Raw genomic sequence first — 14,001 nt, 5'->3', positions numbered from 1 at the left:
ACACGACTTCTGTGGAGAATTTGTGGCTAGACATTCCTGTGGGACCAGCAATCCAGAGCCTTGGGTAAAAACAGCAACTCTGCTTTCCTGGGGGATTTTTTTTCTCCTCTTTCTCTCTCTCTCTTTCTCTCTCTCTTGTTCACACACACTCTCGCGTTCTTTCCTTTTCTCTTTTTCATAGCAGCAAGGGGGAAAAAAAAAGAGACAAAACAAAACACAAATAAAAAACAACACACACACATACACTCACACACACCCACTTCATTCTCCAAAGTAGTCAGAAAAAAAAAATCAAATACCGGCCCGCCCAGCGGCCCAGGCCGACCCCCTGACGTGCTGACTGCTGGCCGGGCAGCTTCACCGGCCTCACCGTGGGGCATGGCCTCCAACAGCATCTTCGATTCCTTCCCCAGCTACTCGCCAGCCTTCATCCGTGGTGAGTAACGCGTGGGTGCCGGAGATGGCACCGGTGGGGAGCCGCGGCCACCACCCGGGCCCTGTCCCTCAGCCGCCTGTCAGGCTGCCCTCAAGCCTGGCCACCTAAACCCCTGGGGGGGCAGAGGGGCCAGTGGTGGCCACCGTGGTCTCCCTGGGGGGGCGGGGGAGGCAGACATCACCGTGGAGCTTCCATCCCCAGCCTGTGGGGACAGTTGGTCACCCGGCAGTGGCTCACACTCGACTGCCAGACCTCAAAGCCAGACTCGGAGGGTGCTGGGTGGAGGCGAGTCCAGGGGGCACCTCAGCCCCCCGGCTTCCTGCTTCTCTAGTGGGGCCCCAGAGCCCAGCCCCCCGTGGCCCGGTCTGCCAGAGTGAGGCTCCTGTCCTGCACCTGGCTCGGGCAGAGAGCCGCGGGAGGCAGGCAAAGGGCCCAGCAGCACTGTGGGACCTGGCGACTTTCCCCGGTTGGTCCCCCCACCGCCCCCACTCTGCGAAAGGAGGCTGCGGGAAGAGGAGGGCTTTTGTCTTTGGGGTAGAGCTGGTGCCGCGCTGGGCCTGTGTCAGGGGCAGGCCCGGGGAGTTCTGTGGATTTGGGCACCGGGAGAAGAGAGAGACACTGGTGAGGTCTGTCTCAATGCATGGCCTGGAGGCACCCCGAACTTGGGCTGTGTTGCTCAGCGAGAAAGGGGCTGGGGTCTGCTGTTAGAGCTTCTGGTTGAGGCTGGATTTTAAGAGAGCCTTTCCCTGCCCATCTGGCTATGGCCTCAGACAACCCCAGAGCCACCTCCGTTGTCCCCAGCAGGAGCCCAGCTGGACACAAAAGTCCCCAGGAGTGAGTGCCCCACTGCTCAGTGGAAGCCTTACGGAGCAGCTGTAGGCAAACATCTTAACCTCTCTGGGCCCTGATTCCACTCCAGCTATGAGTGTCTAATGCCAAGGCTGGGCTACTCACAGGACCTGGTTCTCCTGTGGCCAAGAGCCAAGGGGGTTCTAGAACTCCTGGGCTTGGGAGTACTGTGGCCTTGCTGGACACGGACGGTTAGCGGGTCCGCCTTAGCTGGCTTGATTGTGTGTCCATCTGCCCCCCTGCTGCCAGCTACCAGAGTGACTCAGCGGCAGCCCTTGGCGGCCAGCTTTGGGCAGGGCCTGAGACCCATGTGGGTCTTTGTTGTCCAGAGGAGCCTGGGCAGGGGCTGTTGTGCCTCCACCCTGGTAGGTCCAGGCAGGCAGAGATGGAGGTAGTGGTGAGGGAGGGGCTGGGGGCTGCTGCTGTACCCGACACGGGAGTGCTCCCAGCAAACCTGGCTGGGGCTGGTGACAGGCGGCCTGTCTGGGAGCCGGGGTTGTGGGCTCCTGCCTTCAAGCTGCTGCTATTATACGTGTTCCCTTTGTAGTCCTCTGAGCTAATTAAAGGCAGTTCTGCGGCAAGAAAATAAGAGTTTATAAAAACCATTTGCTGGGTCTTTGTAATCTGTATTTCTCCCTCCGTGAGCACGATGGAGCAATGTAGGGTTTCAAACAAAGGAACCTTGGGAGCCGGGGCTGGAGGGCTGACCCACTAGGATGGGCTCCGGGGGTCACAGAACCCAGGAGGTGGCCAGTGGCAGCAGCGGAAACACCAAGGTGAAGGGAGAAGTAGGTGAGCAAAGAGTTGGGTAGAGCAGACTGCTCACGCCTCAACAGGTGCCTCGGATGTGGGAGGCTGGATGTTGGTGAGGCCTAGGATCCGGGGGTTGAGGGTTCCCTGTGTTTCCTTGGGACAGCTCTGTCCACTCCGGCAAACCCTCTCCTGACCAGTTCAGTTTGTCGTGTGCATGCCCCCTTGAGTCTGTCTCCCGTCTCTCATTAGGTCCAGCTGCCTGTGCTGTCCCTAGAGGCATACCACCTACACAGGGTCCTTATCTAGGAGTCAAATTTTTAGATACAGAACACAAAATCCAAAGGATTACAAAGAAAGGTGTGTCTGGGGCATGAGGGGTTATCAAACTCAGAAAGGAAGCGTTCGTACAAGATAGTAAGCGTGTACCCTGTTAGGGGTCTGGCCGCAGCACAGCCACCAACCTCATGTCGCGGCAGTGAGCAGGAGCCACAATCCAGAACACTCCTTGTGAACAGGCCCTAATGATACAAAGCAGTACCTGGGGGCACAGAGAGGTGTGGTGGAAAAAGACCCCCGGTTTCAGTTAGAGCTCAGTAAATGGAAAGACATCATTGTTTCCAGCCCACACGCATGGAGCCCCCGAGGTCTGTGCAGGGAGGAAGCGCAGGTCTGAGGCGGGCTGCTTAGAGTCTTCCGGGGCTGTGGGGGCCCCCAGAGGTTTGCAGCAGCAAGGAAGGGCCTACCTTGTCCTCACGACCCCCTCGCCCTCCTGCCCACCTCCGCAGTCCCTCCAGGGCGTCCTCCAGTGTCACCACCCTAAGGAGGTCTTGGATGCTAGATTCCTGTGGTCCTGCCCGGACACCAGGTCCCCCTGGGTGACTGAAGCTTGGGGCCTGCCGGTCAGGAGCCTTGTCTCCTGCCTGGCTCTGGCACCTGGATGCTGGGTGACTTTCAGGGGACCTCTCTAGGCTGCCATCCTCTCACCCCTGAGAGGGGAAGAGTGGCTTGGATTCCGTGCATCTTTGAGATGATCTGGTCCCCCCATGAAGGTTTCTCATTCTCCTGGGGTGGGTCCCTAGCTCCATCACATGCTGCTATAGACCCCAGAATGAGGGAGGAGGGGACAGGGATTGTGTGCTATTTTTTTCCGATAGGGATCACCTGAATCCCACCCAGGGCTGGGGCCAGCACAGCCCCCAGACTCCCTGAAGCACCAACTGCCTTGCCCCTCTGGCTTACGAACAGCAGGGGGGCTCATTCTGAGCCAAGAGGGCCAGAACTGACCTGCAGTCATGTGGAAGCCAGGTTTGGGAGGGGACTGGTGAGTCCACATAGCAGCCCAAGGGAATGGAGGAGTCGCATAGGGGCTGAGGGAAACCCAAACAGCTGCCCCTGAGGGTGAAGGGGGTTCTGGGTGCCTCCCAGGCAGCCCATAACGGCCTCCTGGATGGCCCACAAAGTGCCTATGCCTGCATTTGACGAACAGGGAAGCTGAGGCTGGGGCTGGGGCACTCTGCCCTCGTGATGTGAGCAAGTCCTCTTCTCTCTCGGGGCCTGTTTCCCCCCTCCCCTGATCCTCATCATACTCTTGTCTGGGGTTGACTCTTTTCTCCTGAGTCTGTCCCTCAGGCCCTTCTCCGTACCCTTTTGATTGCACTCCACAGACACATGTTGTCTCCCGTGGACACAGTGCTAGGGAGGAAAATATATGGGGCTGGAGAGGAGAGGTGAAGAGAGTAATGCTGGCGCTCAGAGGGATGCACTCAGGTCAGATCCTGGCTGCCCGCACCCGCCACGGGGCCAGGGGAGAGTGTCAGGACCTCTACTATGGGAGCTGATGGGCTGCTAGGGGCAAGACTGGCATCTGGAAGAGGAGCATGGGTCGAGCTCCGGGAATCCCAGCATAGCCCCATCCACAAAAGAATGACACGTGAGAGGGGTATCAGAGGCTAGAGGTGGCCAGCGGGTCCCAGGCAGAGGGAACAGGCTGGGCAGAGGGGTGTGACCAGGCACGGATGTGATGACTGTGTGCGCCCCTGGCCTGGGCTGGAGGCCTTGGCACAGGGGGCAGAGTCAGAGGAGAATGAAGCCAGGGCCTCCCCTTCCTGGCCGGACTTCTCTCAGCAATAGCTGGGAGGTGAGGGGGAGGTGGCTGGCAGCTCCTACCCCAAAAGAGATCTGCAAAGAAGAGAAAATGGGTCCTCAGGCAAGAGGTGGCCTGCATGAAGGCAGGGGTCTGACTCAGAGGTCACTGGACAGGAAGGAAGCTACACAGACCTTCCGTCATCCGACTCTGCTGTTGTCTCCTGAGCACAAGGCAGGGCTGGCAACAAGGGGCTGTGTAGGTTTGGGTACCCAAAGCCCCAGGTAACCCAGGATAGCTCGTCACCACATCCCCCACCACCATCCTCCTGCCCCCCACCCCCATCCCATGAGGGCCAATGCCACGGAAGCTTGCCCTTGCCCGCCAGCTCTGGGAGATGAGGGCCCTGACTGCTAACCACTCCATGCCCACCACAGCAGCCTTGCCTGGCGCCACAACTGCCCGGCCCCTTTGACGGCGGTCTCGGAGGCCGTCCTGTACCCGCCCATCTCCCCAGACCACCCTGCCTGTCCAAAGCACACTACCCCCCAAACTGGAAGGGCATTCCTGGGAGCCCCCCACTGCCCGCAGGGCCTGAGCCGGCGTAAGTTGGCCCCACACAGTGGGACTGTGTGTCTCAGCCTCACCCACGCCCACCGCGGTCCCACTGGTCATATAGAAGGCCCATTGACGCCTCAGCCTGGTGGTGGCCGCATCAAAGCTGAGGCTTGCTGGATTACCTGGTGGGAGGGGCCGGGAAGGTCTGAAAATCTGACCTTCCGGAAGATTCTGAAGAAAGCAACATCCTCTGACCCCAGAGGTGCCTTAGCCAGACCAGACTCTGCTGGTTGTGGATGAAGGTGGTGGTGGGTAGGCACTGTTTCCTGGACTTGGGGTTCAGTGGCACAGTCTCCTGGAGAGGGCAGGTCGTCTGTGGACCCTTTCTCAAATCTGCCACTGGTGGCTGGAGAATCTCCCTCTCCATCTTTAAGACTGGGCTCGAATATCACCCCCTTCCCACCAAGGGTCTTCCTAGGACCACCTGTAGCCCCAGCCCAGTACCTTCCTGGGAGGTCTGTGAGTCGTTCTTACCTGGTGAAGCAAGGAAAGGAGGGCAGGAAGGGAGAAGGCGCTTTGCAGCCCTGCCCTCCTGTAGCCAGCCTCCAGCACAGCGGAAGGGCTGCTATGGGGACCTGTGACCCGGTCCAGGAGTCTGCTGGGGCGGAAGCTTCCTCCTCCTTCTCTGTCCATGGGGAAACTGAGGTCCAAAGATAAGATGCAGCCTTAGGAGAGCCCCGATCACCCACCAACTTTGCCCAGCTTTCGCTATCTGCTTTGCGCAAGAACCCAGAGAGCTCAGTGACCTGACTTGCTCTTTCATGACTGGAAATCTCCTACTCTGAAACATGGACCTCAAAGGCTGGTGGTGGGTGGTGGAAGGCCTGGGCTTCAAAGTCCTGGGCCGCGTGTGGTCTGCAGGGAGCATGCTCCTAGGCCTTGTCCCTCAATTCTGCCCCTGCCTGCTGGCCCAAGGTTGCTTTTCCACCACTGTTGCAGAGAGCTGAGCTGTGCGGGGAGTGTGATGGGCCCCTTATCAAGGATCCCAGGACTGACAGTGGGATGAGGAGGAAATGTGAAACATGGCTGGGCCCTGCCTCTCTGTGCTTGGTTTTCTCTACTGTGAAACAGGGAGGACAGACAAGACCTGCCCCAGACTCATTGGCTAGGTTTCATGAGGTCCTGTTCATCAGGGGCTTCACGCAGGACCTGGGGTGGGCTCGGCTCCTACCCATGCTGAAAGCACTCCTCTGTGCTCCCTGCCTCCTTTGCAGAAAAGGTCTTGCAGACTCTGTGTCGCACAGGGAAGGAAGAACGAATGAACGAGCAAATGAATGAGCCGACAGCTGCCCAGCCCAGCGGGTCTCCAGCTGCGCCCTACTTCCCCCTTGGCTGTCTGGCGTTTTTCTCTGAAACGCTTGCTGGCGTGAGCCAGCACACTCCTGGCCATGAAGGTTTAGGTTCCTCTTGGGGGTTTTCTTTCGAGTCTGGGAACTGGGTTTTTGGCAAAAGGTTCAGACTTACGTGTGGGCGGAAAGGACAGACATGTGAGACTTAGAACCTGCAGAATGGCTGGCGCTGGGTGACATGGTAACTAAGGGGGCGGGGCACTGCCCAGTTTAGCTTCTATGAAGGCAGGTCCCGAGGCGGGGGGAGCCGTCACAGTTGCAGATCCCCAAGTGTCACGTACTCTTCTCATAAGCGTCGTGTAACCCCTGGCTGTCAGGGCTTCAGCCAGCTGCACCTGCTCCATTTACCTTTGCTTGGAAGCAGGGACCTGACCTTGCTCAGGAAGAGGAGGGAGTTGAGGACAGAAAAACGAGCGTGCAAAATCAAGTAAGAGGGAGGGGGGCAAGCATGGAAATCCTTTTGAGCCATGTCCCTGTCCCCAGATCCGACTGCCTGAGCGCCAGTGGCGACACGCGCAGCCCCAAGAACTGTCCCCATGCCGGGAAACAGCCTGGCCTGGACTCCCCAGCACCCTCTGGTGTGGTTACAGCAGGCAGGGAGCTTTGTTCTATATTCTTTGGGTGGCAACGTGCTTTCTGAACTTGTGAATATTGAACATCTATTACTTGTGGATTTAGGGGAGGTTTTGTTTGTTTTTTCAAAGAAAGAAAGAGGAAGAGGCAGCTCCACCCTCAGGAGCCTCCAACTTGTATCACCTGGCTTGGCTCTGCTTCTCCCCAGCCACCTACCTCTGAGGCCCTGGCCTGGCGTGGATTCAGCAGGCACTCTGGAAGGGTCTGTGGCCTGAGTCTGTGGTCTGTGGGTCTGTGGTCTTCTCAGTCTCGAGGCAATCTCCTGAGAGAGATAGGCTGGGTCCCCAGATTCTCACATTCCCAGTGGACATGCAAATCAGAGTCAGGGCAACAGGCATTTGTTGAGCCCCTACTGCATAGAAGTACTGCCCCTGACAGAACAAAATGCAGTCCTCTGGAGCCAGCGCTGGCTGCCTTCCCGTTTACAGATGGAGAAACGGAGGCCTAAACCCCACAGCCTGGAAGCTGCAGAAGCTGTTTGAAACTCCAGGGGCCTTGTGGCGCAGCTGCCACGGCCCCCCTAGCTGTGTCCCTCCCTCCTAGCTGCAGCATTGGGTTTTCTCCGAGTCTTCGGGTATCTCCGTTAGTTCCACCCCACTGCTTGTGAAGACCCAGGCAGGTGACAGGGGCTGGTTGCAGTTCCGCGAGTTGGGAACAAAGGGAACCCCTGTCTGTGACTCAGTGCTTCAGGCATGGAGGCAGTCTCCTTGGGAGCGTGTCACATTCACAGTCTCTACCACGGCCCCGTGACAGATGTCGTCATTATTATTATTACCCTCATAGATGGGGAGACTGAGGCTCAGCCAAGGGAAGTCACTTTCACTCAAGATCACATAAAGAAAAACTAACAAAGCCCAGGATCTGCCTAGCATCAAAGCCAGACCATCAGGAATCCCCCTGTTACTTTACTACCTGGCTGATGTTTCCTCTTCCTGAAGACCTGGCCACACCACCTCCACGGAGCCCTCCCTGACTCCTCTAAGTCAGGTGGTTTATTTTCTGTATGACCGGAGCACAGTCTTGCCCTATGCAGACCCTAAGAAAGCACTGACTCTGAGAAGAGTGAGGAAAGTGTAGAGGGGTCTTGTGGTCCAGTAGAGGGACTGGTGGCTTGGGCCTGGGGTTAGCCAGGAGTGTGGGCAGGAGCTGAGCTGGCAGTGATGTGGGGCAAAGCGGCCCATGATGTGGAGGGCAGCCCTCTGAAACAGGCCAGTGTGGACGTGCACCTGGCGCCCACAGCAGCCTCCTGCACCCGCTCACCAGGCCTATTTTTATCACTGCTTAGTCGCACATCTGAGCAGCCAGCGTGTGCATGTTCTCAGACTTATAGAGAGCTCTGTGGATGACCATGTCTGTGGTCAGACAGAACCGGGGCCAAAGAGTCAAAGCTGTCACAGTGACACTCAAACTCCTTGGGGATACTCCAGGAGCAGTGATGGCCACTTGAGTCTCAAGGCCCAGTGCAAAAGGTAACTGCAGGGCCCTGGGTGCAAAACACATTCCAGGGTATGGGTCCCAGAACACTGCTCCCAACACCAGCCCTTCCCTTGTAACTTCACAGGCCCCTGAGGCATGAGGTCATGGCTGGCCAACAGAGCCTTTCGCTGGAAGGCTCTGTGTCTTCCCCTTGGATGTGGACACAATTTAAAAAATAATGAGGGCCCAGCACAGTAGCCTTATGGCTAAAGTCATCACCTTGCATGTGCCAGGATCCCACATGGGTGCCGGTTCATGTCCTGGCAGCTCCACTTGCAATCCAGCTCCCTGCTTGTGGCCTGGGAAAGCAAAGCAGTAGAGGATGGTCCAAGATCTTGGGGCCCTTCACCCGCGTGGGAGACCTGGAGGAAGCTCCTGGTTTCAGATCAGCTCAGCTCCAGCTGTTACGACCACTTAGGGAGTAAATTAACAGATGGAAGATCTCTGTCTCTGCTACTCTCTGTATATTTGACTTTCCAATTAAAATAAATAAAAATTTAAAAATACTTACTAGTGAACAAATAGCTATAAAAATAATAATGATAAGTGTGTGCATTTGGCACAATGATGGCAATATCACTTGGACATCATCAAACTGTGTGAGGATGACTGGGCTCAAATCCTAGCTCCAGTTTCCTGCTAATGTGCACCTTGAGAGGCCACAGGTAATGGCTCAGCTTCTTAGGCACCTGCCACCACCTGTGAGGGCTGGATTGAGTTCCTGGCTCCTCCTGACTTTGGTCTGGCTTAGCCCTGGTTGGTGTGGCAGGCAGTTAGGGGTGACTCAGTAGCTAGGAAATCTCTCTTTCTCTGTCTTGCTGCCTTTCAAAGAAAGAAAAAACAGTAATGCCCTAAGTCTTGAGGGAGTTCATACCTTTGAACACTTGAGAACTTACAAGAACATTGGGGAAAGCCAGTCAACGTTCCCCTGTGGGCTGGTTATGGTGCAGGACACCTGAAGGAGCTAGGAAAATTAAAAATGAACCCAGTCATTTCAATACCCAGAGAAAACCACCATCATTCGATGTATTTCCTTCCAGTTTATTTTTTCCCCATGTCTTGTTTTTGCCTCCAAATTGAAGGTATGGGGAACTATATTCAAGAGCTGCATTAGAATATTAATAGTGGTTATACAGATGTGTTAGGGTGCCTCGGAAGAATCTAGAACAGTGCTGTCACCAGGTTCTCTTTGACACCTCTGCTGGCTGAGTTCCTTGTGCTGCCCCTGGTGGGAACCACAAGCTCTGTGGGAATAGGTAGCCCTTGGAATGCAGCCCACACAACAGGGAAAGAACTGCACTTTTAATCTTTTTAGTTTTAGTCTTCTCATGCAAACAAAGTCCACATGGCTAATGGCTCCAGGGTTGGACCATGAGGATCCAAAGCAGCATGTGGCTAACTGCCGACCCTCTTATTTCTTGAGATGACATTACAGTATTTCTCATTTTTTCCCATGCAAAATGTTTGGAAAGTCATATATGTGAAAAGCCCACACCGCATTTAAGGTTGGAAGAAAGCTGTTGAGGGTTTTGAGGTTTTTATACATTCAACTTTAGAGGGCAAAAAACCCTTAAGGTTTTGTTTGAAGATTTATTTATTTGAAAGTCACATAGAAAGATAAAGTTACTTTTATCTGCTGTGTCACGCTCCAAATAGTTAACAACAACTGGGGCTGGGCCAAGCTGAAAGCAGAAGCTTCTTCCAGGTCTCCCATATGGGTACAGGGGTGCAAGCACTTGGACCATCCTCTGCTGTTTTCCCAGGTGCATTAGCAGGGAGCTGGATCTTACGTGGAGCAGCCAGGACTCAAACCAGTGCTCCCATTGGGATGGTGGCAATGTGGGCAGCAGTTTAACCCTGAGTGCCATAACAGCAGCCCCAACCCTTTAAGTTTTTAAAAGCTTATCCTAGAAAGAGTGATCCTGGCGAGTGGAATCCATTCTTACTTTTCCTATCAACACGCAGAAGAGAGAACGTGGAGTTTCAGATCGCAGCTGTGGGATTTGTCTTCCAGATGGGCTGCTTCCTGGCTGTGTGGCCACTTAACCCCTGTAGACCTCAGCTTCCTACTCTGAAGGATGGGGCTATGCACATTGCTGGCCACCCCAGTGTGCTATGACTCAAGGATACCATGTTACCGGAGCTGACTGCCTTGGAGGCAGGCAGGCCATCATAGTCACGGCTCTCGTCTGCCGGCCTCGTGCCAGACCCCAGGAGAGGAATGGTGCTCTCCACTGTGTTCAGCCGGAGCTGGCAAGCAGGGATCAGTGCTAGCTCACAATGGCCAACTGTGCTTTGCTGCAGGACTTTTCAGAGCCTTTAATGTGCTAATGAAAAGATGCGTCTGGAATAGACCCATGCATGCGTTAGGAAGCCCGCTTTGGGAAAAGCCATCTCAAGGAGTGTTAAGTCCACCAAGGACTGTGAACACAGGGCAATCACCTTTCCAAGGACTTAGGAAATTGCATGAAATTGAAAGGAAAATATGCTAGGTCCTAAATACAAAAAGGAAAAGTACAAAATTGAAATCAACAAATGTGTGAGTGTCCAGAAAATAGAGAGGCTGAGAACTCAACTCTGAATTACCATAAGCAAACACAGAGCGAGGTCTTACAGTGTGCCTGCACTAAGGGTTTTGTGCAGCTTTGCTCATGTCACCCTTACAGCCCCAGAAGATGATTGTTGTCACGAAGCCCATTTTATACATGAGAAGGCAGACACGTAGAGAGGCTAACCCACCTGCCCAAGGTCACCCAGCTGGAATTCAAAGGCAAGCAGCCTGAACCCAGAGCCGTGGACTTCACCGCACCCCTGAGCAGACTGAGTTTTCCTCTGACTGGGGAGCACCTGTGTCCCCCATTAGCCTCCCTCCTGGGAAGAGCTAGCTGTGCTCATGACCCTCAGCCAAATCCTGGAAGGCTGGAGAGCCCAGTGTGCCTTGCTGTGCCACCTTCTTGCCAGATGAATCACTGCCTTTTTTGGGTTCCACTTCTCTGCCTGAGCAATGGGCCAGCCATCAATCATTTATTTGAGGGCCAAGAGAAGGGATGGTATAGACCCCATGTACCTGGCACTTAAAGGTGATGGTGCTCACGCGTGCCAGGGCACAGTTGGAGAAAACAAGGAATGAAATGACAGAACCATGATCAGAGGGTTCCCCAGGGAGCCAGTCAGAGCCCCTCCCCCATGACAGCAGTGGTTAGCAGGCCTGGGTTCAAACCCTGTTCCCACCCCTTCCATCCCTGCCCTGTTGCTTTCAGCTGAAGCGACAACAGGGATCTCCGGGGGGGAGGGGTCCCCCAGAGAAGGAAGGGGAGATCACAGCATGAGGATTTGGGCAGGAGGAAGATCCTAGGGGACTGCCCTGGACCTACACCTGTTGAGCTCAGAGAGGGCTTCTCTGTGCAGCTGCAGCCTCCCGGGCCAAGGCCAAGGGCAGGGTGGCTGGCCTGAGTGGGTGGACTCCAGCGGCCTCCCTCTCCCTGTTTTCATGTGGACGGTGGGCCTGAAGAGTAGACACTGGCCGTGTGCTGGGTACACCACAGGTATGGACCAGGGCTGGCTCAGCGGGGGCAGGACTGCAGCTTGGTCAGTGACGAGGGCAGGGCCTCAGTGACAGCTGGGACCGAGAACTGAGCTGTGGCCCGGGTGAGGGGTCAGCCTGTGGCTTCTTGGGGGCTCAGCTTGCGGCCTCATCTGCCAGTACTGAGCCAGTCCTGACAATGAGATGTACCCAGAAAACACCACTGGAGGATTGCAGAAATGGATGCTTGGCCCTAGGACATCCAGGGCTAGAGGGTAGCCCTGACCCCTGGTGGAGAACTGTGCACCCCAATTAGCCAGATCTGGATTCAAATCATAGTTCTGCTCTCCTATTCCTACAGAGAGCAGTTCAGCCTGCTTTATCCCTGGTCTCCTCTCCCAGACACTGGGGGCAGTTAGCCCACCCTGCCAGAGTGAATGAGGACTGGGAAGCCCTGTGTGAGGGGCTCAGCCTGTGGGGTCCAGAGACGGCCACAGACGCCATCGCTCAGGGTGCTCCCACTCGTCGCTCCGGCTCAAAGATTTGGGGCTTTAACCTAGTCACTGTGCTTTTCCGCCTTTCCCAAGGCTTTGCATTGTGCTGGGATTACTTGTACTGTGGGGGCAGGAGATTCAATTAGTGTGATTAACAGTGTTGTTTAAGCGGTCAGTCCAGCAGAGGCAGGGTTGGGCTGCTCTTCTCCCACAGGCACCCATTCTGGCTTTCTGGAGGCCCTGACAGCTTTGGGGCTCTGTGTGTGTACTCCCCAAGAGGTCCCCCTGCCTTGCACACTGCGCTCCCTGCCATCCACCCTACCACATGGGACCCCTGCTGGCATTCACCTCCCCCACACATGTCTGCCTGTGGTGAATCTGGGTAGGGCCGGGGGTTGGGCTAGGCCTTCATACAAGCCTCCCCTGGCACAGCAACCAAAGTCTGGCCTACCTGCCTCCACTTGAGGCATCTTGGCTTATGTGCCCACGCCCACCATGAAATCACACACACACACAGCTCAGCAGACATGCCCACCATGACAAACACCCACAGGCTTTCCAGGAACCTCTTCCTGGGTACACCAGGAGACACCTGGGCCTGCGGCCTGTGGGAGGTTACACGGGGAGGCAGCTGTGCCCCACCCACACAGGTCCCCACTGCTCTGGCCGGGAAACCTTCCTTACCCCATGAGGTCCCAGGACGCCTCCGCCGGCCCATGTTTCCTCGGAAAGGGGCCACGGGGAGCCCAGGACCGGAGGTATAGAAGAGCCCTGATCACAACAAGGCTTCCCAGCTTGGGAAGTCAGAGATGCCTGGACAGTGTTGACAGGTGGGGAACCTGAAGCCAGGAAGAGAAGGGCGCTGCTGGGGGGGGGGGGGGCGAGGGGGCGCCATCCCCGGGAAGGCAGAAGTGGGGAAGGCAAGCTAGCCCTGTGGAGATGCTGCACAGAGGAGGAGAGGAGGCCGTGGTAGGGCTAGAGAAAGCAAGGGCCCTGCTCACGCCGCCGACGCCACACAAGAACCTTCCAGCTGCGGCTGTGAAGGTGGGCATTGCTGGGAGCTGTAGGGGGCTCCAGGGAGCCTGCATAAAATGCACACAGCTCCCTGGGTGGCAAGGCCAAGCCGATGCAAATAGGAAGGGCCCCCAGGGGCCTGGGTTAACCCCCTGAACTCATTTCTGGCCTCGTCTTCCTGTGGGGTTGGTTAAAAAATAGCCTTGCATCTGTCCCAGGCTTGGGGGAGGGAGTAGCCCTGCTCTGGGTTGTCGGGTCCCTAAACCCAGCCAGGGACCAAGGCCTGCTGGTTCCAACCCCCCAAAGACCCGGCTGTGGTCAGCGGCCTGTCTGACAGAGTTCTTTCTCCCGTTGACTCAGCTTGGAGCTCCGCCCACCAGCTCTGCCCTGAGCCGCCATAAGCCCAGGAGACTCTTACTCAGATCCCTGCTCTCCCATTTTACCAATGGAGAGGAAAAGGCGTAGGATCCTCTAAGGGTAGAAGCAGGAACTGGCTGCTCAGCATTTAGGGCCGAGCCCAGCCTTGCAGGCAGCAGGTGTAGGGGAAGAGTGCCCCACATGAGCAGACCCAATGCTCACAGTTCCCTGAATACGGCCAGGACAAGGGGACGGTCAGATTCTGCCACCGTACACAGGCAGACATAGGATGAGCCTCCACTCCTCAATGACTTTCTAGACTCTCCATATTCTCACCTGTAAATTGGGCTCCAGCCAGCCCACACCCCAGGGGGATACTGCGGGTCTTGGACCAGCCCAGCTGGTGAATGGCCAGC

At 56.1% G+C, this 14,001-nt stretch overlaps 1 protein-coding gene across 1 annotated transcript in view; it reads left to right on the top strand.

Moving 5' to 3' along the window:
• The first annotated feature begins 247 nt into the window (after window positions 1–247).
• Window positions 248–14,001, top strand: part of RUNX3 (RUNX family transcription factor 3) — a 54,736-nt gene continuing 40,982 nt past the window's right edge. Inside the window, exon 1 of the mRNA XM_040979584.1 lies at window positions 248–436. Within this exon, the coding sequence (XP_040835518.1) occupies window positions 379–436 (58 nt within the window). The 5' untranslated portion in view covers window positions 248–378. The remainder of the gene's footprint in view (window positions 437–14,001) is intronic.

This window comes from Ochotona curzoniae, unplaced genomic scaffold, assembly GCF_017591425.1.
Source record: "Ochotona curzoniae isolate NIBS_2020 unplaced genomic scaffold, NIBS_Ocur_1.0 contig_3255, whole genome shotgun sequence".
Classification (NCBI taxonomy): Eukaryota; Metazoa; Chordata; class Mammalia; order Lagomorpha; family Ochotonidae; genus Ochotona; species Ochotona curzoniae.
The sequence above is the reverse complement of the archived record's forward strand: the minus strand, read 5'-3'. Positions and strand labels throughout refer to the sequence as shown.